The 27,440-nt window shown below is 46.7% G+C and overlaps 1 protein-coding gene across 1 annotated transcript in view; it reads right to left on the reverse strand.

Moving 5' to 3' along the window:
• Positions 1-27,440, reverse strand: part of RECQL5 (RecQ like helicase 5) — a 461,944-nt gene that overhangs the window by 74,418 nt on the left and 360,086 nt on the right. The window contains exons 10-12 of the mRNA XM_069200163.1: positions 23,039-23,081; positions 21,791-21,849; positions 20,383-20,453 (exon numbers count right to left, since the gene is read on the reverse strand). Of these exons, the coding sequence (XP_069056264.1) occupies positions 20,383-20,453; positions 21,791-21,849; positions 23,039-23,081 (173 nt within the window). The remainder of the gene's footprint in view (positions 1-20,382; positions 20,454-21,790; positions 21,850-23,038; positions 23,082-27,440) is intronic.

The following is a 27,440-nucleotide window of genomic DNA, read 5'->3' on the forward strand; positions in this document are numbered from 1 at the left end:
CACAAGAACTGTAATTGTATGTAGGGAGTTGGCTCAGTATATACTATCTCAAAGTGAGAGATAGAGTGCACAGAGTCCAGGGGTTACCCAAGAGGCTTGACAGAGGCAATAATAGATAATACTAATGCTCTTTTTGTGGTAGTGTGGTCGAGCAGTTAGACTTATCAGAGGGTAGTGTTAAGCATTTGTTGTACACACCAAGGCAATAAATGAGAACACACACTCAATGACTTAACTCCAAGCCAATAGGTTTTTATATAGAAAAATATCCTTTTCTTAATTTATTTTAGAACCACAAGATTCAAATTGCAGGTACGTATATTAAATGAATGGTACTTTGCATAGGTAAAGATAGGACTCTGAATAAAAAAGTAATGTACACAGTTTGGCAAAAAAAATGGCCATAAGCTATTTTAAAAGTGGACACAGTGCACCATTCAATGGTTCCTGGGGGAGGTAAGTACAGGTTAGTTTCTGAGGTAAGTAAAGCACTTACTCCGGGGCACAGGCAGAGCACTGTTCGAGGTTCAAGTCAACCACAAACACCCAGCACTAGCAACACAGGGCCAGTCAGGTACAGATGTCAAAGAGGGGCCCAAATAACATAGGCGCCTATGAAGACTAGGGGTGCTCCGGTTCCAGTCTGCTAGCAGGTAAGTACCTGCATCCTCGGGGAGCAGACAAAGGGGGTTTTGTAGAGCGGGGTGGAAGAGAGGGGTTGCAAACAGGCACACAAAGTACACCCTGAGCGGCACAGGGGCGGCCGGGTGCAGTGTGCAAACAAGGTGTCGGGTTTTGTTTTGAAATCAATGGGGGGACCCGGCAGTCACTCTAACGATGCAGGCAGGGCACAGGGGGGCTTCTTGGGCCAGCCACTGACTGGGCAAGGGTGAGGGCCGCCTGCTGGTCACTCCTGCACTGGTGGTTGGTTCTTCACATGCCTGGGGGCTGCGGGTGCCATACTTCTTCCAGGCGCCTGGTTCTTTGTTACCGGGCAGTCGTGGTCGGGGGGAGGGTCCTCTGGATTCCCTCTGCAGACGTCGCCTTGGGGGTGCAGGGAGGTTGGCTCAGGGTGAACACGTTGTTGGAGTCGCTTGGGGGTCCTCTCTGTGGTGTTGGTTTCTCTGGACACGGACAAAGGGCGCTGGGTGCAGAGTGGTGGGGACTCACTTCTGGAGTGAGGTGAGAGTCCCTTTAAAGATGGTTTCGTCTTGTTGCTTAGGCAGGGCCGCCATCCACTGGAGTCTCTTGGTCCTTTGAAGTTGCAGGGCAGTCCTCTGAGTCGGCAGAGGTCGCTAGGCCCGCAGGATGCGTCGCTGTTGCAGGTTCTTTGAATAAGGAGACAGGCCGGTAGGGCTGGGGCCAAAGCAGTTGTTTTCCTTCTTCTCTGAGGGGTTTTCAGGTCAGCAGTCCTTCTTGTTAGGTCATCAGGAATCTGATTTCCTGGGTTCAGGGTCGCCCCTAAATACTAGTTTAGGGGTGTGTTTAGGGCTGGAGGGCAGTAACCAGGGACTACTGTCCCTGAGGGTGGCTAATCCTACTGGGCTAAATTCTCCATGCCAAGATGGAGGATTTCCTAAGGAAGGAGGCACCTCAGCTCTGGACACCTTAGGGGCTGTCCTGGCTGGAGGGTGAATCCTCCTTGTTATTCTCATTATCTCCTCTGGACTTGCCGCCAAAAGTAGAGGCTGTGTCTGGGGGGTGGCAGGCATCTCCACTAGCTGGAGTGCCCTGGGGCATTGTAACACCAGGCTTGAGCCTTTGAGGCTCACTGCCAGGTGTTACAGTTCCTGCAGGGGGAGGTGTGAAGCACATCCGCCAGGGCAGGTTTTGTTCCTGGTCACAGAGTGTGCAAAGGCACTCACCCCATGTGGCCAGAAACAAGTCTGGAAGTGGCAGGCGGTCAGCCTAGCACTACCAGTTTGGCTGGCATGCAGGGGGTATCTCCAAGATCCCCTGTGGGTGCATTTCTCAATAAATCCCACACTGGCATCAGTGTGGATTTATTGTGCTGAGAAGTTTGATACCAAACTTCCCAGTATTCAGTGTAGCCATTATGGAACTGTGGAGTTCGTGTTTGACAAACTCCCAGACCATATACTCTTTATGGCTACCGTGCACCTACAATGTCTAAGAATAGGCTTAGACACTGTAGGGGCAGAGTGCTCATGCAGCTATGCCCTCATCTGTGGTATAGTGCACCCTGCCTTAGGGCTGTAAGGCCTGCTAGAGGGGTGACTTACCTATGCCACAGGCAGTGGGTTGTGGGCATGGTACTCTGAGGGGCGTGCCATGTCGACTTAGTCTTTTTCTACCCACCAGCACACACAAGCTGTGAGGCAGTGTGCATGTGCTGAGTGAGGGGTCTCCAGGGTAGCATATTACATGCTCCAGCCCTTAGAGACCTTCCCTGGCCACAGGGCCCTTGGTACCAGGGGTACCTTTTACAAGGGATTTATCTGTGTGCCAGGGCTGTGCCAATTGTGGAGACAAAGATACAGTTTTAGGGAAAGAACACTGGTGCTGGGGCCTGGTTAGCAGGGCCCCAGCACACTTTCAATCAAAGCTGGCATCAACAAAAGGCAAAACGTTAGGGGGTAACCATGCTAACAGTGGCATTTTCCTATATTTTACTAGTGTTTTATTTTAATAATATGCACTATGCTAAAACAATCTATGTAATGGAATGCAATCATAAAGTGTCAGACACTGTAAAACCCAATAAAACAAGGTTGGGGAAAAAACCAGTTCCCATGAACAGCTTTTAGATGTAAGGTCATTATGAATAGTCATAAATAATGCTGTGAACAACCTCAATAACAGCGAGGTCCACATCTTGCCGTTTTGGGCCCAAGACTGTGGGTGACTGTTAGAAATGGGGTCTTTGGTTGGCAGCCAGGTTACCCCCGTCTAAGCAAGGACCCTCACTCTAGTCAGGGTAAGTCACACACAATCAAAATTATCCTGTGCCCACCCTCTGGTAGCTTGGCACTGAGCAGTCAGGCTTAACTTAGAAGGCAATGTGTAAAGTATTTGTGCAATAAATCATACAATAACACAATATAGACCCACAAAAATACACCACACAGTGTTTAGAAAATGTAGAATATTTATCTGAATATTTGCAGGTCAAAACGATAAAAGATGCAATAAGAAATTGTAGAGCTATCACTGGAAAGTGATATTAAGGGGGTTATTACAACTTTGGAGGAGGTGTTAATCCGTCCCAAAAGTGATGGTAAAGTGACGGATATACCACCAGCCGTATTAAGAGTACCATATGATATAATGGACTCGTAATACGGCTGATGGTATATCCGTCACTTTACCGTCACTTTTGGGATGGATTAACACCTCCTCCAAAACTTTAATAACCCCCTAAGTGTCTTAAGTCTTTAAAAAGCAAACAAAGTCTCTTTCAAGTGCAAAGTACCTGGCTGGAGTGAAAAATGTCTGCAACGGGCCGCAGAGGAGGAGATGCGTGGCAAATGGTGTGTGCGTCGGTTTTGCCCCTTCACACACGGACTTGCGTCGTTATTTTTCACACGGGGAAGACATTGCGTCGATTTCCGACACGCGGACAGAGGAGTTTCTCACACTCTCCTGAGACCTTACTCTGTGTCTCTTCTATACCTTATACCTCTAGATGAGACGGAGGGCTTACACATCCTTTTTCTCTACATACACGCCAGCTTAATTATCGGAGAGCAAGACACAGCGCCCCCAACACAAGAATTTACCCAAAAGAACTGTTTTGTCTATAGATCGCACCGTAAAAGATTTTCGATCCATACGTGCTGACTTATGAGTACTCCCTCACGAAGACTCTGGGATAATAGTGTTTTGCCCCCGTCACGTGATTCCCACTACTCTTTCTCTATTGATCGTACATTATCTTGAAGAGTTTTACTTGATTAGGATAAGCCATTTATTCATGTTAACACCTTACTTATACTTTGCCCTGAGGAAGTCAATGAGATTAATTTCTCGGAGACAAAACACGTGTTGGCTGTTGTATGTTGTTGTGATGACCACATATGGAATCTTTCTGATGTGATGAACATGTATGAAAACCTCCCACAAGAATAAAGACACTGAACTTTAAATCTGTTTGGATTATATATTGATTCTCCGAAGACCAAGAACCTAACTGCACAGACTCTTATCTTATTTCATACGAGTGCCCTGGCTTTTTGAATGGGTCTCCTCTTTGGGTTGCGGGGTTTTCAGACGCTCTGGGGTCTGTGCGTGGAATCCTGGGCTTGTTGACCGGCTGCGCGACGTTCCAGTGGGAGATGCATGGAATTTTCTCCCTCACGGCAGGCGCTGCGTCGATTTCCCCTCTGGAAGTCGGGCGCCGTTGTCCAGGCAGGCCGTGCGTCGAAATTCCGGTTGCACCGCAGGCGCGGTGTCGATCTTTTCCTCGCGAAGTCGAGCAGCGTCTTTCCGGTTCGGCGTGCAGTGAATTTTTCACCGCGAAACAATCTGTGCGTCAATTTTTTCGCCGCACAAGGAGTCCAGTTGCAAGAGAGAAGTCTTTTTGGTCCTGAGACTTCAGGGAACAGGAGGCAAGCTCTATCCAAGCCCTTGGAGAGCACTTTTGCAGCAAAGCAAGGGAGCATTAAGACAGCAGGGCAACAGCAAGGCAGCAGTCCTTTGTAGAAAGCAGTCAGATGAATCCTTTAGGCAGCCAGGCAGTTCTTCTTGTCAGGGTGCAGGTTATGGTTCATGTTTCTTCTCCAGGAAGTGTCTGAGGTGGTAGGGCAGAGGCCCTGTTTTATACCCAAATGTGCCTTTGAAGTGGGGGAGACTTCAAAGAGTGGCTTAGAAGTGCCCCAGGTCCCCTTTCAGTTCAATCCTGTCTGCCAGGGTCCCAGTAGGGGGTGTGGCAGTCCTTTATGTGAGAGCAGGCCCTCAACCCTCCCAGCCCAGGAAGACCCATTCAAAATGCAGATGTATGCCAGTGAGGCTGAGTACCCTGTGTTTGGGGTTTGTCTGAGTGAATGCACAAAAGAGCTGTCAACTAAACCCAGCCAGACGTGGATTCTAAGGCTCAGAAAGATTTAATTGCAGAGAAATGCTCACTTTCTAAAAGTGGCATTTATAAAATAGTAATATTAAATCCAACTTCACCAGTCAGCAGGATTTTGTATTACCATTCTGGCCATACTAAATATGACCTTCCTACTCCTTTCAGATCAGCAGCTACCACTTCAACAATGTATGAGGGCAGCCCCAATGTTAGCATATGAGGGAGCAGGCCTCACAGTAGTGGAAAAACGAATTTAGGAGTTTTACACTACAAGGACATGTAAACTACACAGGTACATGTCCTGCCTTTTACCCACACAGCACCCTACTCTAGGGGTTACCTAGGGCACAAATTAGGGGTGACATATGTAGAAAAAGGGCAGTTTTAGGCTTGGCAAGTACTTTTAAATGCCAAGTCGAAGTGACAGTGAAACTGCACACAGAGGTCTTGCAATGACAGGCCTGAGACAAGGTAAAGGGTGTACTTAAGTGGGTGGCACAACCAGTGCTGCAGGCCCACTAGTAGCATTTAATCTACAGGCCCTGGGCACATATAGTGCACTCTACTAGGGACTTACAAGTAAATCAAATAGTCCAGTTGGTTGTGATACAACGTTACCATGTTTAAAGAGAGAGAGCATATGCACTTTAACACTGGTTAGCAGTGGTAAAGTGCGCAGAGTCTAAAAGCCAGCAAAAACAGTGTCCAAAAAGTGGAGGGAGGCAGGTAAAAAGTTAGGGGTGATCACCCTAAGGCTGTCAGGTCTAACAGTGACCTATTGGGAGGAGTTGAATTATTAAGGGGCATCTCACATTTTAAAACAAGACTAGCATCTCTCTTTTCTTTAAAGTAGGATGTGTACAACAATAATATTTTGTGTTTGTACTGCAGAATCAAACGTGTTCTTACACACTAAGGAATGGGTCAGTTTTCATATGTTCTAGAGTTTCAGGGGTGAGATGCTAGACGAGTTTGGGAGAATGTTTGGGCTGAGGGTCAACTAGCAGAAGGCACAGTTATTCCCGACCACAACAGGACATGGAGCCCCCGCAGGTTTGGGGACCTTACGTTGGGAGCCCCACTATTTGCTCTTTCTGGGGATTGTCATCTATCAAGGCCCCATAGACCTCTATGAGGGCAACTTATGCCCGGAGGTCGGCTAGCTGAGGTCGGCAGTAGACTTTTGTTGGTAGATGGGTGGGCAGCTCTGCTGAAGATGGTGGCTCTCCCACGCCTCCTATACTTCTTTGGGGTACTTCCTATTTGGATCTCTCGCGCACTATTTAGTGAACAGGAATCCATCATTACATCATTTCTGTGGGGGCAGGGTCACTGATGAGTGGCATTAACAAAAATGTAGAGCCCAGGGGCGACTTGGCAGTTCCAGATTTTGAAGCATATTACATCGCAGCACAACTGCAATGGTAGACTCAATGGTTGGTGAGTAGACAAAATACGGGGAGGCTGCTGAGCCCCGCTGTTCCCGAGTGGGGGTACTTAACACACATGTTCTTGAAAGTAGGGAGGCTGACAATTGACGGGCCTCAGGAATTTTTGGTCATGCAGAAGTGTTGCCACCAGGGGCTCCGGACGCTGAGCTGCCACTAAAAATGCCGACAGTCCTACCCTCATGGCAGAACCTGGAGAGGGGGAAAACAAGAATGGATAGAGGTAGGGGCGGTCAAAAATTGGTGATTTGTATTGTGATGAAGAGATACTGCCCTTTCAGGAATTCCTTAGGGAATATGACCTCCCCCAACGTCACTTCCTATCATATTGAGGGGTAACACTGGCCCTTTGCAAACACTGGAAAATGGGCTCTACTATGCCTCAAACACTTCAAAGCTGCCGATATATGGCCCTCTCTTCCGGCACATTCAAGCCAGTCACCTGCCTGTATCAGGTTATACGGGGAAACATACTGCTGCCACTTGAGAGACTGATATCCCACTGGGAAAAAGACCTGGGCACCCTCATAGCAGAAACAGACTGGGAGGTAATACTGGACAGAATGCTGCGAGTGTCCAGAAATTCTAGGTTTAAGTTGATAAACTTCTTCATGTAACAGCAAGCATGCCTCATGCCAGAAAACATCCATAGGCTCTTTCATGGAACAAAGGCGGCCTGCCCCAGATGCCGCAGGGAGGGAGTGGACTTCTTACATATGATGTGGCCATGCCCAGTACCAACTCCATACTGGGAGGAAGTGATCAGGATCGTAGCGGAAATGGCTGAGAAGGAGATACCACTATTCACAAAACCTTGCCTACTACACTGCTTCCACATACCCACAAAACGAAGGCCACCAGTAGATTTTAAGATTTAGCTCTCATACTAGCTAAGAAGGAAATACCGAGGTACTGGAAGCCCCCGCAGGCCCACAGCTGGACACATGGCGTAGAGAGCTAGAGAGATGGGCGGAATAAGAAGACACAGCACTCCTGAGAGAAGCAACGAGGCCGATAGGGACGTTAGACACGGCATGGGCCCCGGAACTTTGCTTAAGACACTCCAATTCCGATGCTACGAATTCCACACCTGCACATTCACATTGGGCCGGCAGCACAAGGAGAGGGGAATCAACGGTAAATGTTTACCTTCTTTGGCAGCATAATGTACATGGACCAAGATGGACTAGGTTGCTGGCGAACTTGAAGTTGTGGCATGTTAGTGACTGGGGTGACGCACGGCTGGACAATCAGACCTTATGCTGTTTGCGTCAAGACCTTGACTGCTGGTGGGAGGGGAGGAGGGTGAGGGGGCGGGTGGAGAGGGATGAGAATTAGTGAAGTTCCTCGGAATTTGGGTATATTAGTAAGTACCTGTTGAATAAAAACCTGTTGTTTAAAAAAAAAATTAAAAATGTTCTGCGTGAGACTTTTGCAATAAGCCCCCTCAATATCTGTCTTTTCTTACCTAATGAGTTTTGTTTGAACTACCTCCATAAATCTAGATTTCATTATCATGCACTGCTGAGACGGGATTTTCTAGTTGTTGTAGTATGGGCAAACCTTACTAAAATTCCCCATCAACATAGGTTTCAGAGGACAACTGGGTTATGTACGGCTCTGGTAGAGCACCTTCAGCATGAATATCAGATTCTAAAACCGGCTATTCACTCCTTAAGGTCTTAAAGCACATTTAAGGGGAGGGGGCTGAAGGAGGTGAGGCTATATTCTGCATTGCTTCCTTTTCACATGGAGGCATATACATACATATATATATATATATATATATATATACATACACACACATATACATATATATATACACACACATATATATATATGGAAAATGTCACTTACCCAGTGTACATCTGTTCGTGGCATTAGTCGCTGCAGATTCACATGCTGTGCACATCCCGCCATCTGGTGTTGGGCTCGGAGTGTTACAAGTTGTTTTTCTTCGAAGAAGTCTTTTCGAGTCACGAGATCGAGGGACTCCTCCCATTTCGGCTCCATTGTGCATGGGCGTCGACTCCATCTTAGATTGTTTTCCCCCGCAGAGGGTGAGGTAGGAGTTGTATATGCTAGTAATAGTGCCCATGCAATGGAGTGAATACGTATGTACATAATGTAGTTTAAAGTAATATATATATTTACAAATATACAGATGTTCAAGATCAACTTCTAAACGGCTACAGGCTCCCGGGGAGGCGGGTGGGCGCATGTGAATCTGCAGCGACTAATGCCACGAACAGATGTACACTGGGTAAGTGACATTTTCCGTTCGGTGGCATGTGTAGCTGCAGATACACATGCTGTGCATAGACTAGTAGGCAGTTATCTCCCCAAAAGCGGTGGTTCAGCCTGTAGGAGTTGAAGTTGTCTGAAACAATGTTCGTAGTACTGCTTGGCCTACTGTGGCTTGCTGTGTTGTTAGCACATCTACACAGTAGTGTTTGGTAAATGTATGAGGCGTAGACCATGTAGCTGCCTTACATATTTCTGTCATTGGAATATTTCCTAGAAAGGCCATGGTAGCACCTTTCTTTCTAGTTGAGTGTGCCTTTGGTGTAATAGGCAGTTCTCTTTTTGCTTTTTTGCTTTAAGATAACAGGTTTGAATGCACTTAACTATCCATCTAGCAATGCCTTGCTTAGAAATTGGATTTCCTGTATGAGGTTTTTGGAAAGCAATAAATAATTGTTTTGTTTTGCGAATTAGTTTTATTCTGTCAATGTAGTACATTAACGCTCTTTTGATGTGTAATGTATGTAGTGCTCTTTCAGCTACGGAGTATGGCTGTGGGAAGAACACTGGTAATTCTACTGTTTGATTTAAGTGGAACAGTGATATGACTTTTGGTAAACATTTAGGATTTGTTCGTAGAACTACTTTATGCTTGTGTATCTGAATAAATGGTTCTTGTATGGTAAATGCTTGAATCTCACTTACTCTTCTTAAAGATGTGATGGCAATTAAAAATGCAACTTTCCATGTTAAGTATTGCATTTCACAGGAGTGCATGGGCTCAAAAGGTGGACCCATGAGTCGTGTTAAGACAATGTTGAGGTTCCATGAAGGAAATGGTGGTGTTCTTGGTGGAATAATTCTCTTTAGACCTTCCATAAATGCTTTTATGACTGGTATTCTAAATAGAGAAGTTGAGTGCGTAATTTGCAGGTAAGCTGAAATTGCTGTAAAATGTATTTTAATGGAAGAAAAAGCTAGCTTTGATTTTTGCAAATGTAGTAAGTATCCTACGATGTCTTTGGCAGATGCGTGTAAAGGTTGAATTTGATTATTATGGCAGTAATAAACAAATCTTTTCCACTTATTTGCATAGCAATGTCTAGTGGTAGGTTTCCTAGCTTGTTTTATGACCTCCATACATTCCTGTGTAAGGTCTAAATGTCCGAACTCTAGGACTTCAGGAGCCAGATTGCTAGATTCAGCGATGCTGGATTTGGGTGTTTGATCTGTTGTTTGTGTTGCATTAACAGATCTGGTATGTTTGGTAGTTTGACATGAGGCACTACTGAGAGGTCTAGTAGTGTTGTGTACCAAGGTTGCCTTGCCCATGTTGGTGCTATTAGTATAAGTTTGAGTTTGTTTTGACTCAGCTTGTTTACTAGATATGGAAGGAGTGGGAGGGGGGAAAAGCGTAAGCAAATATCCCTGACCAACTCATCCATAACGCATTGCCCCGAGACTGATCTTGTGGGTACCTGGATGCGAAGTTTTGGCATTTTGCGTTTTCCTTTGTTGCAAATAGATCTATTTGTGGTGTTGCCCAACTCTGGAATTAAGTATTCAGTATTTGGGGGTGAATCTCCCATTCGTGGATCTGTTGGTGATCCCGAGAAAGATTGTCTGCTAGCTGGTTCTGAATTCCTGGAATAAATTGTGCTATTAGGCGAATGTGGTTGTGAATCGCCCAATGCCATATTTTCTGTGCCAGGAGACACAACTGTGTTGAGTGTGTGCCTCCCTGTTTGTTTAGGTAATACATCGTTGTCATGTTGTCTGTTTTGACAAGAATGTGTTTGTAGCTTATTATGGGTTGAAATGCTTTCAGCGCTAGAAATACTGCCAATAGTTCTAAGTGATTTATGTGAAACTGTTTTTGGTGAGTGTCGCATTGTCCTTGGATGCTGTATTGATTGAGGTGTGCTCCCCACCCTATCATGGAGGCATCTGTTGTTATTACATATTGTGGCACTGGGTCTTGGAAAGGCCGCCCTTGGTTTAAATTTATACTGTTCCACCATTGAAGCGAGGTGTATGTTTGGCGGTCTCCCAACACCAGATCTAGAATTTGACCCTGTGCCTGTGACCACTGTGATGCTAGGCACTGTTGTAAGGGCCGCATGTGCAACCTTGCGTTTGGGACAATGGCTATGCATGAGGACATCATGCCTAAGAGTTTCAGCACCATTTTGACTTGTATTTTTTGATTTGGATACATGGCCTGTATTACATTGTGAAATGCCTGAACTATTTGTGGACTTGGAGTGGCAATCCCTTTTGCTGTGTTGATTGTCGCCCCTAAGTATTGCTGTGTTTGACACGGCAGAAGGTGTGACTTTGTGTAGTTGATTGTGAAACTTAGTTTGTGGAGGGTTTCTATGACATACTCTGTGTGTTGTGAACACTTTTCTAGCGTGTTGGTTTTGATTAACCAATCGTCTAGGTACGGGAACACATGTATTTGCTGCCTTCTGATATGTGCAGCTACGACTGCTAGGCACTTTGTAAAAACTCTTGGCGCAGTTGTTATTCCGAATGGCAACACCTTGAATTGGTAATGTATCCCTTGGAATACAAACCTTAAGTACTTTCTGTGTGAAGGATGTATCGGTATATGGAAATATGCATCCTTTAGGTCTAGTGTTGTCATGTAGTCTTGTTGTTTGAGTAGTGGGATTACGTCTTGTAATGTCACCATGTGAAAGTGATCTGATTTGATGTAGGTATTTAACGTTCGGAGATCTAATATAGGTCTCAGAGTCTTGTCTTTTTGGGGTATGAGAAAGTACAGAGAGTAAACTCCTGTTCCTTTCTGGTGTTCTGGTACTAATTCTATTGCTTCTTTTAGTAGTAATGCCTGAACTTCTAGTCCTAGAAGATTTATATGTTCTTTTGACATATTGTGTGTTTTCGGTGGTACGTTTGGAGGGAATTTGAGAAATTCTATGCAATAACCATGCTGGATAATTGCCAGTACCCAAGTGTCTGTTGTTATCTCCTCCCAATGTTTGTAAAATAGTCTTAGTCTCCCCCCCACAGGTGTTATGTGTTGGGGATGTGTGATTTGGAAGTCACTGTTTGTTTTGAGGGGTTTTGGGGCTTTGGAACTTCCCTCTATTTTTTTGGAATTGTGCCCCTCTATATTGCCCCCGAAAACGTCCCCGCTGGTATTGGCTTTGATAAGTGGGCCTTGCTTGTGAGGTTGTGGCCTCTGTAGGTTGACCTCGAAACCCTCCCCTAAATGGTGTCTTGCGAAATGTGCCTCTGCTTTGTAGGGAGTAGAGTGCGCCCATGGCTTTTGCGGTATCAGTATCTTTTTTGAGTTTCTCAATAGCAGTGTCGACTTCCGGCCCAAACAACTGCTGTTCATTAAAGGGCATATTCAGCACGGCTTGTTGTATTTCTGGCTTGAATCCTGACGTACGCAACCATGCGTGTCTCCTTATTGTTATTGCAGTATTTACTGTCCTTGCAGCTGTATCTGCTGCGTCCATTGATGACCGTATCTGATTATTGGAGATACTTTGTCCTTCTTCTACCACTTGTTGTGCCCTTTTCTGGAACTCCTTGGGTAAGTGTTCTATGAAATGCTGCATTTCGTCCCAATGAGCTCTATCGTATCTTGATAAAAGTGCTTGTGAATTGGCAATACGCCATTGGTTTGCTGCTTGTGCTGCAACTCTTTTACCCGCAGCATCGAATTTGCGACTCTCCTTGTCTGGAGGTGGTGCATCTCCCGAGGTATGAGAGTTTGCTCTCTTGCGAGCTGCCCCAACAACCACAGAATCTGGTGTTAATTGCTGCGTAATATAAACAGGGTCTGTTGGTGGTGGCTTGTACTTTTTTTCCACCCTTGGAGTTATGGCTCTGCCTTTAACAGGATCCTGAAATATTTGTTTTGAATGTTTTAGCATTCCCTGGAGCATAGGTAAGCTTTGGTATTGGCTATGAGTGGAGGAGAGTGTATTAAATAAAAAGTCATCCTCAATTGGTTCTGAATGCAAGGTGACGTTATGAAACGCAGCTGCCCTTGAGACCACCTGCGTGTAGGATGTACTGTCTTCAGGTGGCGACGGCCTTGTAGGGTAACAGTCTGGGCTGTTATCTCATACAGGAGCATCATAAAGGTCCCATGCATCAGGATCATCTTGACTCATTGCAGTATGAGTCGGGGATTGCATCAGTGGTGGAGTGGCTACCGGTGATGTGTGCATTGATGGTGGTGGAGATGGTGGTGGAGTTGTTTGTCTTGCCACCTTTGCCTGTGGCTGCTTGTCCTTTTCTTGAAAGGCAAGTCTTCTTTTCATCTTAATTGGGGGAAGAGTGCTTATCTTCCCTGTGTCTTTTTGAATGTGGAGCCTTCTTTGAGTGTAGTCTGGCTCAACAGATTGAAGTTCCTCTCCGAACTTATGTCCTTGCATCTGGGAGGACAATCCCTGTTCCTCTGTGTAGGAACCTGTTTTCGGTTCCGAGGCTGGATGTTTCGGAATCGAAATCTTTTCGGTCGCCTTTTTGGGCTCCGAGGCAACCTTCTTTATTTTCGGCATCGTGGTGTCTCGGTGCCGAATCTGTTCGGAGCCACTGTCTCGGTGCCGAATCTGTTCGGAGCCGCTGTCTCGGGCCCGAGATAGTTGTGTGGCGGTATCTCGACCGGAGTCGGATGACTTCGCCACATGCATGCCCTTTTTCGGTGCCGATGATCGGTCACCTCTTTTTCGGGTTAAGCCATGGCCTGTTGGCGCTGGCGTCCCCTGGGCTTTTGTTGTCTTCTCGTGAGTTTTATGTTTCGACGTCTTACTCACGGTTTTCAGCGTTTCTTCGGGATCGAGCTCGTCCGAGTCATGGATGGAGAAGCTTTCTTCTTCCTCTTCGAAACGCCCTTGTCCTGTCGGCGCCGACGCCATCTGCAGTCTTCTTGCTCTTCGGTCTCTTAATGTCTTCCTCAACCGAAACGCTCGACAGGCTTCACAGGTATCCTCCTTGTGCTCTGGAGACAGACACAAGTTACAGACCAGATGCTGATCTGTATATGGATACTTGTTATGACATTTTGGGCAGAAGCGGAAGGGGTCCGTTCCATCAGCCTTGAAGAAACACGTGGCCGGGCCGACCAGGCCCCGACGGGGGGATCGAAAAAACCCCCAAGGGCCACCGGAGCTCTTCAAAAGTCAGTGTCGATCTGTTATAACTAACCCGATACCGAACGCAAACAATACCGACGATTTTTCTGAGATTCTAACTAACTTTCCGACCCGAAACACGGAGCGAAAAGGAACACGTCCGAACTCGATGGCGGAAAAAAAACAATCTAAGATGGAGTCGACGCCCATGCGCAATGGAGCCGAAATGGGAGGAGTCCCTCGATCTCGTGACTCAAAAAGACTTCTTCGAAGAAAAACAACTTGTAACACTCCGAGCCCAACACCAGATGGCGGGATGTGCACAGCATGTGTATCTGCAGCTACACATGCCACCGAACATATATATATATATAGATATATATATATATATATATATAAAAGATACACAAAAACAAAACTCCAACATACCAAAATTGTAGATGGGTAACTGAATATATATATATAAAAAAAAAAGTTTTCCACCCTGTGATTCCATGTGACATCGGACACCTTGAGCTTCCGTTCTATATATTGTATGTTATTATGACTTCCAAAACTCCCTCTCCACTGCTGTGGCAGGTATTAATAATGTGAGTCTTGATCCTATCATCACAGGCAACTTGACCACTGCTCTCATCTATGTCGTCACTTGGGTCAGCTCTGAGTGGAACAAGTCTGTTATTAATACCTACATATCTACAATAATTTTTAATACTTTATTTTCCTCTTTAAAACAGCCTCTAACAGCAAGTTGACCCGTACCCATTTCCACAACGGCGAGCTTGACCACGCAAGTGAACATATAAGTAGCAATCACATCAGAAACTTACAGCAGTGTAAATATGTTTTAGATTGCATTCTGCCTGAACGTCTGTGTGTGAAAATGTAATTTTATCGAGGTACGTTCCTTGCAAATATAAACCAGTTTGAGACTAACACACTTCACTGAAGGTCGTCTCATAACAGAGCTCCACAGAAGGGCCATTCTACATTAGGACATCAAGCACAAGTTGTTTAAACCTTTACACCTGTACTATCGTCCTGTGTTTGAGGATATAGCCAAGAAAATCGTGCCTCATAGCATTCTTTACAAAAACCCAGTGAAGGCAGTAAGCCACCCATGCATTTTCTCCCTATAGCTAATAATTGTCAAGACTAGATCAGATGTAAATCGATATGCCAGCTTCGGTTAAGTCCAGCACACTTCCCAAGTTTCTTAAACTTGAAAGGTGTAACATAAAAGCAATTTAAACATTTGAAATGGATTATTAGTAATTTCTCAAGACCTCCCTTCTACGGTTATGACATCTGTCCAGCATATCCAAAGGTGTACTACCCAGATCCAACCTCCATCTTTCAATATTCTCAATTCTCCACCCTGTGAAGAACCTAGAAAGTACCAGAAAGCGTATCCCTGTTTTTGGAGATGCAAAGTACTGCCTTCAGCAAAGCATTATCAAGTCTGATGTTTCAGGAACGATCAGGCTGCTTCAGGTGATGCACAAGAGTGTATTAAAAAAGCAATTTCTTTGTCTGACCATATATTTTGAACAAACTTCTCCAGGTATATCAACTTTGGCAGGTTAAAAAACAGCCAATTGCAGTGTTCAAAGCACTGTGAGGTCTGGTTAGGGAAGGGAGAGGGTTCTGCCGCTGACTCAATCCTGGTTCGTCAGCTACCAGTGAAGATCTTTTGCAGTTCTGCACCATGTCAGAGAGATTCCCCTGAAGCTGTACCCACTGGAACTTCAGGTCTCATTGCAGAGCCCGCATGTACCAGAATGCGTTTGTCGCCAGCAGGACGCAAGAGCCATAAGTCCCAGGAGTCTCAGAGTCTAACTCACCAAAACCCAGGATAGAGGCTGAAACATCAGTATCATAGTCTGAATATCCCGGACTTGCTGCTCAGGAGGCAAAGCCCGAAACTGCACTGTGTCCAGAACAGCTCGGAAAAAAGGGGGCCCGCAGGGGGAGGCAGGTGTGACTTCAGCACATTTATAGTGAAGACCAGCAAAAGCAATAGGTCTGCCATAGTATGAAGGCTGTTGTCCTTCTTCAGCATCAGAAAGTAGCGGGAACAGCAACCATGACCAACTTCTGGTATTGGGACCCTCTCTATGGCTCTGCTGGCCATGGGATCCTCAACTTCCTTGCAGAGAACAGAAAGATAATCCTCCATCAGTCTGTCTTGAGATGGCAGCATGGGGAGAGGAGTAGTCAGGAAGGGGAGGGAGGAGCCCTTTCAGACCAACTGCAAAACCCACCTGTCCAATGTTATAGACTGTCAGTGGGGCAGATGATGACGCATCCTGCCACCAACTGTGTGCCAGTGATGGTATAAGGTCAGATTAGGAGGGTTTGGAGGCTGCAGGAGGGGTGGTGGACGGACCAGACTTCTGGCTGCCTGATCCATGGGGCTCTTGGACACCACACCTTCGGCTGCGCAGAGGCTGAAAAGCAGTCAATGGCTGGGCAGGAACTAGAGCAGTTTGTAGCCTCTTCTGTAGCCACAAAAGGGACAAACAGTGGACTGGGGATGGTATGAGGCGGGAGGGTAAGCCCAAGGACCGGGCCTCAGCTTAACTGTCCTTAAATCTCTTGAGCACTGAGTCTGCTTTGTCTTTAAGGAGACAGGAGCCATCGAAGGGCATGTCCATCAAAGAAGATGTGCTATCCCTCAAAAAGCCAGGGGTGCGTAGCCAAGCGTGGCCCCCTAAGGGCCACCGTTAACTAAACTGCTCTGCCTAGCATGTCAGTCATGTTGAGTCCACATCTGATTGTGAACTTTGCTGCATCTCTCCTATCTGCTACTGCTTGGGAGAGTACAGCCCGGGCTTCTTCCGTGACCGCAGGCAGCACTTGCACAACCGTATCCCACAGGGCATGGGAGTAGCGGCCCAAAATGCATACGGTGTTCACAGACCACAATGCTAGGCTGGCAGAAGAAAACATCTTCTTCCCAAGAGTTTCCAGGGGAATCTGGGAATCCCTATCTGGAGGAGCAGTAGGGAACGTGTGAGTTGACGTGTGAGGTGGAAGCCTGCACCACCAAACTCTGACGGGTGGGGTGTTGTGTGAGGAGACTTGGGTGCCCCGGGATGGGTTAGTGGCGATGCAGGATTGTCCTGTTCACAGGGGCACCTGTGTTGGGTTTGGACCAGGTACTCATAAGGACAGCTGTGAGGGCTTTATTAAATGTCTTGACTGCCAGCGATGGCAACTGTAGGTCGAAGACCTCCGCAGCCCTCTGCACCACCATCGTAAAAAAATGCTCCCTTCTCCAAAGGCACGGGAGGGGGACAAAGCATTTCAACATCTCTGGAAGTATCAAGGCCACTTGCTTCACCAAGTTCCACACACCAGTCCTTGTCATATTCATAAGGTTGGACTACAGGGTCCAGTGACCCCCCCCCTTCCATTCCTCCCAGAGGCCAAGCCCATAGGAATAGGGCTGAGGATTTAATGTAGGAGACATAGCTTCCGATAGTGCCCGATACGGCATTGAGAAATGCCCCCCATCTCCGTATTGGAGTCTGGGATTAAAATGGGGCTCGCGCTGGGAGCGTCGGCATCAGGTCTGCCACTGGGAAAGGTCGGGGTGATATGACCTGCATCGGTCTGGCTCCAGCAGTGGAGTCTTGGGGCCAACTGGTGCCAGGGCCAGATCCAGAGAAGCAGAACCTGCACACCATATGTGGTCAGGCCACCCAAATGCGGCTTACATGGTGTCATACAATTCTTTCAGTTGGAGGAGGGTGAGGCAGATGGGGTTGCTCCAGCTTATGGAAGCTTGGGAGAATGCAGAGTCAGCCCAGACGCAGGCTCAACCACTGACAGAGGCCTAGAAAGTGCATGCCCCCGTGTTTTGTCGGCCAATGGACGAGAAGTCAAAGGACTGAGACTTGTATTTTAACTTACCCGAATGTCCTGAAGATTCTGAGTGGGACAATGAGCTCCCAGTCCATGACTGATCCCGAGACTTTCCTCTCAACCGACACCTTGACCTGTGCATTGTCACATGACAGGCCGCCATGAGCTAAAGGGAGTGCTCCTTCAAAGCCTTGGTTCATTGCGCGGCAGTCTGAACATGACTCTGGGTTGTGGTCACGCTTGAGGTACCACAAGCAAGCAAGGTGCAGGTCTATCACCAACATCGGCCGGTGACAGAAGCCGCAGGGCTTTAAGCCAGCCTTCCTAGATGACATCCTGCCACACCTGATGGTAAACCAGAAAAATGCTTTGATAAAATGTCAAAAAAAGCTCAGTCAGAAACGACTGAAGAGGTAGCTATTCTTGGAAGGCTCTGGCCGGTGTGGAAAGAAAAGAACTGAAGTCAGCGTGCCTGCGTGCCACCTACATAGGTGTAGCGGACATCAGTTCCACAGCAGACGATGTAGACAAGGCCCGTGGAGCCAAACTACACCGCCTACAGGTGCACAGGGGTACTGCTCTCGAAAAGTCTTCTGGATCCAGTCTGACGCCTGGGTTTAGTTAAAAGTAAGGAATCTGCAACTAGAAGTCTCTATCAGATCAATATGGTTACAACAATATTGACAGAACATGTTCGTCAAACATATAACTGTCCTTGAGCCCTGCTAGAGCAACCCTAGAGAGAGCTTCAACTGCTGGCTAACTCCTATCCTCCTCTGCTAGTATTTGAGCCGGATGTGTTTTTCAACTTCCTTAATGACTTCAAGATCCTTTTCACAGTTGTACACTCGCTTGATATACATTCTTTTCAAACCGGGGTAGTTTTCCGTAGTGCTCAAGCTGGTGGCAAAGAAAATGTTGACATGACCAAGTGCAGTAATTTTAAAACGAGGGCTTGGCTGGATTATAACTACAAAGCCTTCAGGAGGTTGTTCAATAACTCATTTGCTAGTTCATTTGACCAATATAAATTGAGGTGAACACAGAGAATTCTGGGCCTGCAATTGACAAGGAAAGCCAGAGACCGAACTTTCTTAAATACCAACAGCCGATTTATCCTAGAGTAGGCATTGCGGACTATGGACCACAAAGAGTGCTTCTGATCTCCCACAGGCAGGAGTTTCCAAGCATCAAGACCATATTGAGCAAATAGTGACTGCAGTGATTCACATTTTCAGCATCTTTACTTGATGAGGTTGAAATTTTGTTTGCTCCCATTAAGTAAATAGTTAAAAATTCACGTGCAGATATGTTCACAAGTTTCGGGGAGCCCAAATGCCATCATTAGTGACGTAAAGACATTAATGCTCAAACTTAAAACAATGTATGTTTAAGAGATGTAATGTGTTACCAAAATCGACCGACTTGGTAAGAAGCTTTATGTGAGAGATCTACGGAGTCTATACCCACAAGCGAAGGTCGTAAATGAGGAGAGTCAGGCTGGTCTGCCACATATCTGTCCTAACTTCAGGAGCCTCAAATTTCTTTAGCACCATCACAATCGCTGCATTATACCTCAGGTCCCTAGACTCTGCATTCCAATATCCTAGGTTACCGAACTTGGGCCTTCATAGCAAACAATACTCGGGCTTGTGCTCAAATTATCCATAATGAAATATAAGGTTTCATGGTCATTCACTATTACAGTTCATATTTCTGCGATGGCTTCCACGCCACCCTACCTAGGCCTGCTCAGCAGTTGGCATCCAACCTCACTCGCATTTCTGCGAGATTCCTTCACAGGTCCTCAACTGCTGCAAAACTGTCACGGTGGCAAACAAAACACGGGCTTTCTTTGTGGGCTTATACGCGGATGTGTGTGGAGCAGTTTTGCTCGTCTTCGCTCCCATACGTCAGTTGTTCAGACCGCACCAGGCAGTCCGTGTTTAGAGACGAGCACTCTAAATATACATGACAAGCCACTCTTGATCCAACGCACACAGTCCAGTACTTCTCATGGTATGAAGGTGCAATGGCCTCACCGGAGATATGGATGCAGCCAGTGGAAGGGGCCCTCGCTAACTAAGCTGATGACCAATGTGGCCACAACAGACACTCTCTTCCCTCCTCAAGGGAAAGAATCAGTAGAGTCACAGCGCTTCACTAAATGTTCCCTTTGTCAGGTCACGAGCAGTGTAATCTCTCACAGCGTAGAGGCCAGCTTAGTACTGGCAACAGCCACTTAAGCTAGTTCCAAGAGGATGCCAACAGTAAGCAATGTAAGCGTGTGCTATCAACGGGCAGTTCAGCTGGCACTTAGACTGAGGTAAGGATCCTTAGCTCATTGCCAGCTTCAGATTTTTATGCCATATATTCGCCTCAAAGGCCTATCTATTAAAATTTGAAAATGTGATCCAGATGCATTGCAGTACTTGCATGATAAAGTTGGGACAAAATACTACCATGATGCAATGCAGCTGCTACTGCCAATGGCTAGAGTCAATGAAGAAAGACTACAAGGAATCATAATAAAGAGCATCTTTTCACACAGTGGCCTGATGGGAACCAGCATGCACTGCCCTCCAAAGGTTGTTGCTGTAGACAAGTGCGTAGTTTGGCTACTGCTTACTTCAGAACTCTCATTTTTCCTCAGGCAGTGGAACTTTACCTGCATGAAGCTGCTTCCTGGGCGTTGTTCCTCAAGGCATCCTCCAGCATCCGGAGGCAGTGTTCTCGAGCCTGCAACAGAGAAGCCATTCAGAAAACCACTAATGATATCCCAACACTCACACCTCACTCTACAAGGACACACAGTAACTTCAATTAATGCCATTTTGACATACCCGAGATTGGCTGTGCTAAAAACTCAGTGCATAGTGTTCCTCCTTAAACTCTCATTAATCCTGCGTACTCTCCGACTACTCCCTTTGCAAATCTTCCAACAGTTATCGTTAAAATGTCTCTCACTCCTCTAATTAGACTCTAATCTTTTGCATGCCCCACTTTTAACCGAGTTACTCACTGGTTAACATTACTAGGTTTTGTTACACGATAACCTGCTACGATTATGTACCCATTTCTTTAAGAGGTCTGAGGTCACAGGAGGGTGGTTAGGAGCGCGTTATAAAAACATCAATAAATAATAAATATATCACACCTGCCCTCAAATGGATACCTCCGAGGCCAACCCTTGGTGATACCAGCAGCACTGGCGCTGCGTGTCCTCCTGAAGGTTCTAAATCCATGAGGAGGGAAAGGCTCTAACGGTATGAGGAGGGAAGATGAACGTGTTTCTGGGAATCCCTAACGTGAAATGCTGGGCCTAGGCATTATTCAAGTTATCAAGAGTGGGATGCCAGAGAGGCCAAGGCAGGGAATTAAATCTCCAAAACATCCCGAGTGCTAACATTCTCCAGTGCGCTTCCCTCGGACAGGGATCCGTGTAAACCTGGTAGGGGGGGCTGGCACCGGAATTAATCCAGGATGCCTGTGAGGGGAGGTCACTTTTTGTTTATGCCCGCCCATGTGGGATGAATCCAACCTAGCCCATGGGGCACGCCTGTGCGCCGCCCTCTCAGACACAATGGAAAATAACGGTTTTCCTGAGACAAGGCTTTAAGAACGGACTGCAGTTCCGAGTTTCTAACGCCAAGTGAGGCGCACACCCATTCTTGAAACTGTTCCTCAATTGTAAAGTCTACTATGGCTGATGGCATGATAGGCAAAGTACCGGACATGGTCATTCTTTGTGTGGGTATTTTTTGCACGTCTTGTGCACTTCAGCTAACACTCAGGTGACAGAAGGGGCTCTTTCCCCTACGAGTCCCACCCAGGACTTATATTCAGGGCCTAACAGCAAGCGTCAGTTTCTACATTTATATGCACAGTGTACCTAGATCCTGTGAATAAGATCCCTTCGTGACTCCCCTCACGGAGTATTCATGCAATAATATCTATGCAACTTACTGCTGGGAACCCCACATGCTGCCGTATTCACTGGGTGAAGCTGAACCTGTAGCATAGGAGCTTGTACCGGTCAGTATGGGGATTTGCTGGATAAACTCTAAATCACTTACCTTTATGGTCAATTTGGGGATTTTCTTGCTAGCTGCATCCTTTAAAGGGCAGTTAGCATCTGATCAAAGGGAAAAAAACACAAATTGAAGAAAATGGTCCTTAGAGGCACATCCTACTAGGAGCCTTACTCCCACTCTCCCCACCCCCGCCCAGATCAAGCGCATGCTTCCTACTATACTCCCTTCATTCATGTCTGCAACTCTTTGTAACTGTCTAGCCGTCCAGCGCTGGCAGTTATCCCTCTGTTACTAACTCCCCAATCTAGATACACTATAAAGTCATCTTTTCTTACACTGACTTCCCCACTTCACTGAAGCACCGCCTCTTCAGCAGCTACACTGCCTCTGCCCACCCTCACGCTCGCTTGCACCTCCTGTCCTTCCCAGTAAGCACCCCAGTCGAGAGCTGCCCCCCCCACACAAACTGGTAACCAGGCCCGCACACACTCAGTGAGTACATCCTCTCGAGACACTTACACAGGGCTGCACTGCTGAAGACATAGCTGCACAGGGACTGCACCTGCTGAGAACAGATGCACGGGGCACCTGTTCAGGGCAGAGATGCACGGGGACTTCACCTGTTCAGGGCAGAGATGCCCGGGGATTGCACCTGTTCAGGGCAGAGATGCACGGGGGCTGTAATGCCGAGGACAGAGATGCACGGGACTGCACCTGTTCAGGGCAGAGATGCACGGGGGCTGTAATGCCGAGGACAGAGATGCACGGGACTGCACCTGTTCAGGGCAGAGATGCACGGGGGCTGTAATGCCGAGGACAGAGATGCCCGGGGATTGCACCTGTTCAGGGCAGAGATGCACGGGGACTGCACCTGTTCAGGGCAGAGATGCACGGGGACTGAAACTGTTCAGGGCAGAGATGCACGGGGACTGAAACTGTTCAGGGCAGAGATGCACGGGGACTGAAACTGTTCAGGGCAGAGATGCACGGGGACTGAAACTGTTCAGGGCAGAGATGCACGGGGACTGCACCTGTTCAGGGCAGAGATGCACGGGGACTGCACCTGTTCAGGGCAGAGATGCACGGGGACTGCACCTGTTCAGAACAAGGGCCCAATCTTGCCTCCTTAACTATGGCACACAAGTCCTGCCCCATGCCCAGAACAGAGAAGACTACCATTTTCTTCTGGTGTCCCACCCTCAATCCCCATATCCACCTTGTTGGCTACTGTATATTGTCTAGGCATAGCCCAACATAGAAAACAAAACTGGCATGGGAAAGGGCACCTACCTGGGACGTCAGACCCTTCTTCTTTCATAGTAAGGTCTTTGCCCTGATGGAGAAAATGTAAGAGAGGAACAGGTTAGGTGCAACACCCAGACACAAATACCTAAAATACCCCTGCGGTTGCAAAAAGAGGGCAGGAAGGTTGACCAACTAAAACAAGCTTAAGGTGGTCTAAATAATACTTAGTACACTAAACACGTCTTGACTCAGCAGATACAAAAAACACTGATGGAAGCAAGTGCAAACACATCTGAATGAATCAAATCGGCTGTACATTTGTTCCAAAAATTAAACAAGTAACAAGTACATTTCTTCAATAAATTACTTCAATAACCTACGAAATCTTGTATTGACTGAAGCAATTATACTTTTCTTGAAGAGCGTCAAGTGGGCTCTGTAAAGAAGTGTGCTCACAACTGGTGTTCTAGTTAAGGCTAGTAGAAGGCTTTAAAGCCTCAGGATGACAGACCTCCGTGTTAAAAAAAATCTGAGATTACCCAAAGTACAAAGCAAATAAACTTAACAACAATGATAAGTGTGAATCTTCAATCTAGATCTAGTCCCATAAAAATAAACAACTGGGGACATAATAAGGGAAAGAAAAGAGACTTCATGAACCTGAGTGCACTGAATATTTCAAGAGAGGGCCCCCATGCAGCTAGTGCAACTACTATACACAGAAAATGACTACTGAGCTTCTGGAGGTCCTTGTCTGCTCCAGGTGGTACATGTCCTCAGCCCTTTCTTTTTGGGAAAAACGGACCACAACTTCAGGCATGTAGACACTTAAGAACACTTAGTTGTAGGGTCTACATCTATCCTGTAATTTAATGTAGTCAGTTCAGTACGCCTAATTGGGGTCAAATGCGTTTTATGCAAGTATTTGAACAGCATAAGTTTATGTTGTGTATTACTACAGACCTTAACCTGTGTGGCAGCTGCGTACCACTCTTCATTCGCTATTTACTTCAAGTACAGGCTGCTAAATGCTTAGTATTAGCCTGCCCAGATGAAGGCTGGCAATCTTCTTCCTCCAATTTTCCTTACCGCTATAGTATTGTGACATGGCAGGCGCAGGGGGTCTCCATGAAAGGGTCACTTTCAGGGTAAAAAGGCAAAAAAAAACTACAAGGAATAGCAAGACACTGAATCAGAACAGAGTGGAATCTGAAGCAGTCAAGGCACTGAAAAACTGACCAACGCTAAACAGGGCTCAGAAGAAACTGTGAAGTTCGAGGTCTTCAGGAGCCGCAACACGGCTGTACATTTGTGGCTCCCAAATTATTTCCTACACTTTGTACACTGATCAATCTAGCTGCCATGAGGAGAACTGGTTTAATAGAATGGTATCAGACCTTGTTCGAGGGTCATAGGGCAGGCAGAAGCTAACTGGGCCTAAATTGTAGGGGTGGGGGTAATTTGCCACAGATGTCCAGGGACCCATCATACTATGGGTCTGCAAATTGGGCCAAGTGCAATCTCCTGTTCACTGGACTCTCAGGGTAACAAGGGCAAGCAGTCAAAGGCTTCTCAAGACGGAACTGTGGGGGTGCTCATGTTTAGAGCTCAACAATGAACTCCATGAAGATTGCAAGAAAAGTTGGTACACGAAAGGGCTCCTCCAAAGAGCATGAACCAGTGCTCCCATTTGTATGTTTTGGAATTGGCTGATCGAGGACAGATATCGAGGTTGGTCAACAAGCTCCAGTGGGTGAAACTGTTCTAAGAGGTCACACATAGATCTCTACCTCATTTCGGAGAAAACAGAAAAATGGAGCACTGTAGCCTGACCTCCGTGAGCTGGTGAAACTCAATTCTGGTCCAGTTCAGTATGAACAAAAATTATATTTTTTCCCTCAAACAATATGAGGAATTCACCAAACAGCTATTAGGGCAAATGGGAAAAGAAAACAGCACAGGAAAATAGGAAAGAAGAAATAGAAACAGCTATAAAGGACAAGGCATGAGTGACACTAGGGTACGTTTTTCCGTTACAACTCTATATTTTCTTGAACAATTTCAAACGAATTTACATTCAGCTCAGCTCCACAGAACGAGACTGTTAAGTGTTTACAACCTACATTTAAAGATAGCATTTTGTGGTAGCATCATCTCGAACAAGAGGTGTTATTTTGATAAGGTACATAGACTCTCAAAGACAAAACGCCTTTGTTATGAATAGGTGGAGAGTGGAGGAGTATCAGCCATCCCCTCCATGATCGATTAGCCCCTCACTACCCCCCGGTTTTTCAAAGAGGGTAGTTTGGGATAGCAGGACAGAAGTAGACGCACAGAGCTTGTGCCGTCTGTTCAGACCCCTGAGTACAGGAAAGAGATTTATTGAGATGAGGTTTGCTTACCTAGGATTTCTCCAGAATCACTTACAGCCCCCCTTGGCAAACTACTTCATGACACCGAAGGTTATGAACCTCAATGGACAGCAGAGACACCGGGGCGTGTTACTGCCACTCTGGCACCAGGTGCTCAGAGGCTCCAAGAGAGAAAGACCCTCTGGGAATGCCAGACAAGAGCCATGATGCTTGGAGGCACACGAAAATAGCAGAACCAAAATTATTTTATACTATAAGACGGGTAGGTTATTACAGAATAACATTTTTTTTTAAAACGCGTTTGAAGAATGAGAAAGACTTAAGCAGAATCACTTGAAGGTGAATGGAGTGAATACATATTTACAAATGTGGAAGCTTTGAGGGAAAAATATGTTTTTAAACACATTGCATATTTGTATCAAGCAGGCCTCAAAATACCACTAGAATCACAGATGAATGTCCACAGCTAGGTGCTGACTTTTTAACTTGTGCAGGGGACCCACGAGACGAGAAGGCGGTTTGGCTCGCGGCTCGGTTACGTGGCACGGGCACATGTTTAAGGGGGTGTGGTTAGAACAAAGACAAATCAAGTGGTTTGGCATGTCCAGCATGAAGGAGCTCAGGAGGGCGGCTGCTCCCAGTGGTTTCGGGCTTATGTGAAAACTGGTGAAGGCCCGATGCACTAGTGAAAGCCTGGGGGTTGGAGAGGGGCTGAGCATCGAGGATGCCTATAGAAAGCTTAATACACCAACGAACAAATTCTACAATAGCATGGGGCTGGGAGACTGTCAGGCATGGGGCTGGGAGACTGTCAGGCATGGGGCTGGGAGACTGTCAGGCATGGGGCTGGGAGACTGTCAGGCATGGGGCTGGGAGACTGTCAAGCATGGGGCTGGGAGACTGTCAAGCATGGGCTGATTAACCTGGGGGTCCCGGGTTACCAGCTGGAGATGGAGTGCGCCCATCAGGCGTCAGACCGGATTTCTCCTTTTAAGTATTACAGGAATGCTAGGACTAGTAGACTGCGCAAAGGTCATGTTTTCTGGAAACAGAGAGTGGGGACAACCCCGGGGCAGCCTTTCAGAGTTGCAATGAACTGAACAACAGGACAAGGTCCTCCAGAGGTGGGTAGAAGGTGGTGCCTGGTGACCCAGTGGGCCCTGAGATGCCTAAAGACAGCCCCCCCCCCACCCCAAAAGGACAGGAACGGATAATTGGTGGCAGGATTAAGCCTCAAACCCACACTGTGGCCTCTCTCATCCAGTTACAAACTGGTTATTTACCTCAAGTATCTACTGGTTTAATCAGGTAGTGTGATTACCCGTGGGCTGAAGCTACAAGGATCACGAAAATGTTAATAAAGGACTGCGTCCTTCGCCCACCAAACTGCAACTATGTATTGCCTACATGGAAGCGAGGCACCCCTGTGGGGGATTCATCCGAAGAGACCGAATGACAAGGGTGGCCGGGCTCTGGCTCCAATGCTAAACCATCCAGGAACAAGAAACCAGGAAACACACACAGTCTCTACCGAATGCTGACACCTTATTTCCCTTCAGACTAGAGGAGTCTACCCCAAGATATACATGCGATTCCCTTGAAATACTGTACTGAGTCCAAGCACTGTTCGTCATTGAGACTGATGCTTAGTCATATGTTTATGCTGATTGGTCATATCATAATTAAAAAAGGTTATTAAATGTATCAAAAACTTAAAAAAGAGGCTATCCCCTTAGGAGAATAAAGGACTTCAAAGAACAGAAGCCACTGTCAGAGGATATGTGAAAACAAGGTAATAAATAAAGCCGGCTTATAAACTGCCTCAGACAGGGCAGGAGCCTCCAGGACAGTGGACATTAGTAGGCCGGTCACTGACTAAACAACGAACCGCATAGTAGGGTGACCACCCGTCCGTAAATTTCAAGGACTGCCCGTAATTTCGCCCTGCCGTCCATTGTCCGTGATGAGAGACTTAACGGACAGCACTTGTCCGCAATTTTAGCATTTCACCAAAAGGACAAGAGGGCAGGGCGGGATTACGGCAGATCAGTTTCCCCAGCTGGATTGAAAGACAG

Source organism: Pleurodeles waltl, chromosome 7 (genome assembly GCF_031143425.1).
Source record: "Pleurodeles waltl isolate 20211129_DDA chromosome 7, aPleWal1.hap1.20221129, whole genome shotgun sequence".
In the NCBI taxonomy this organism is placed as follows: Eukaryota; Metazoa; Chordata; class Amphibia; order Caudata; family Salamandridae; genus Pleurodeles; species Pleurodeles waltl.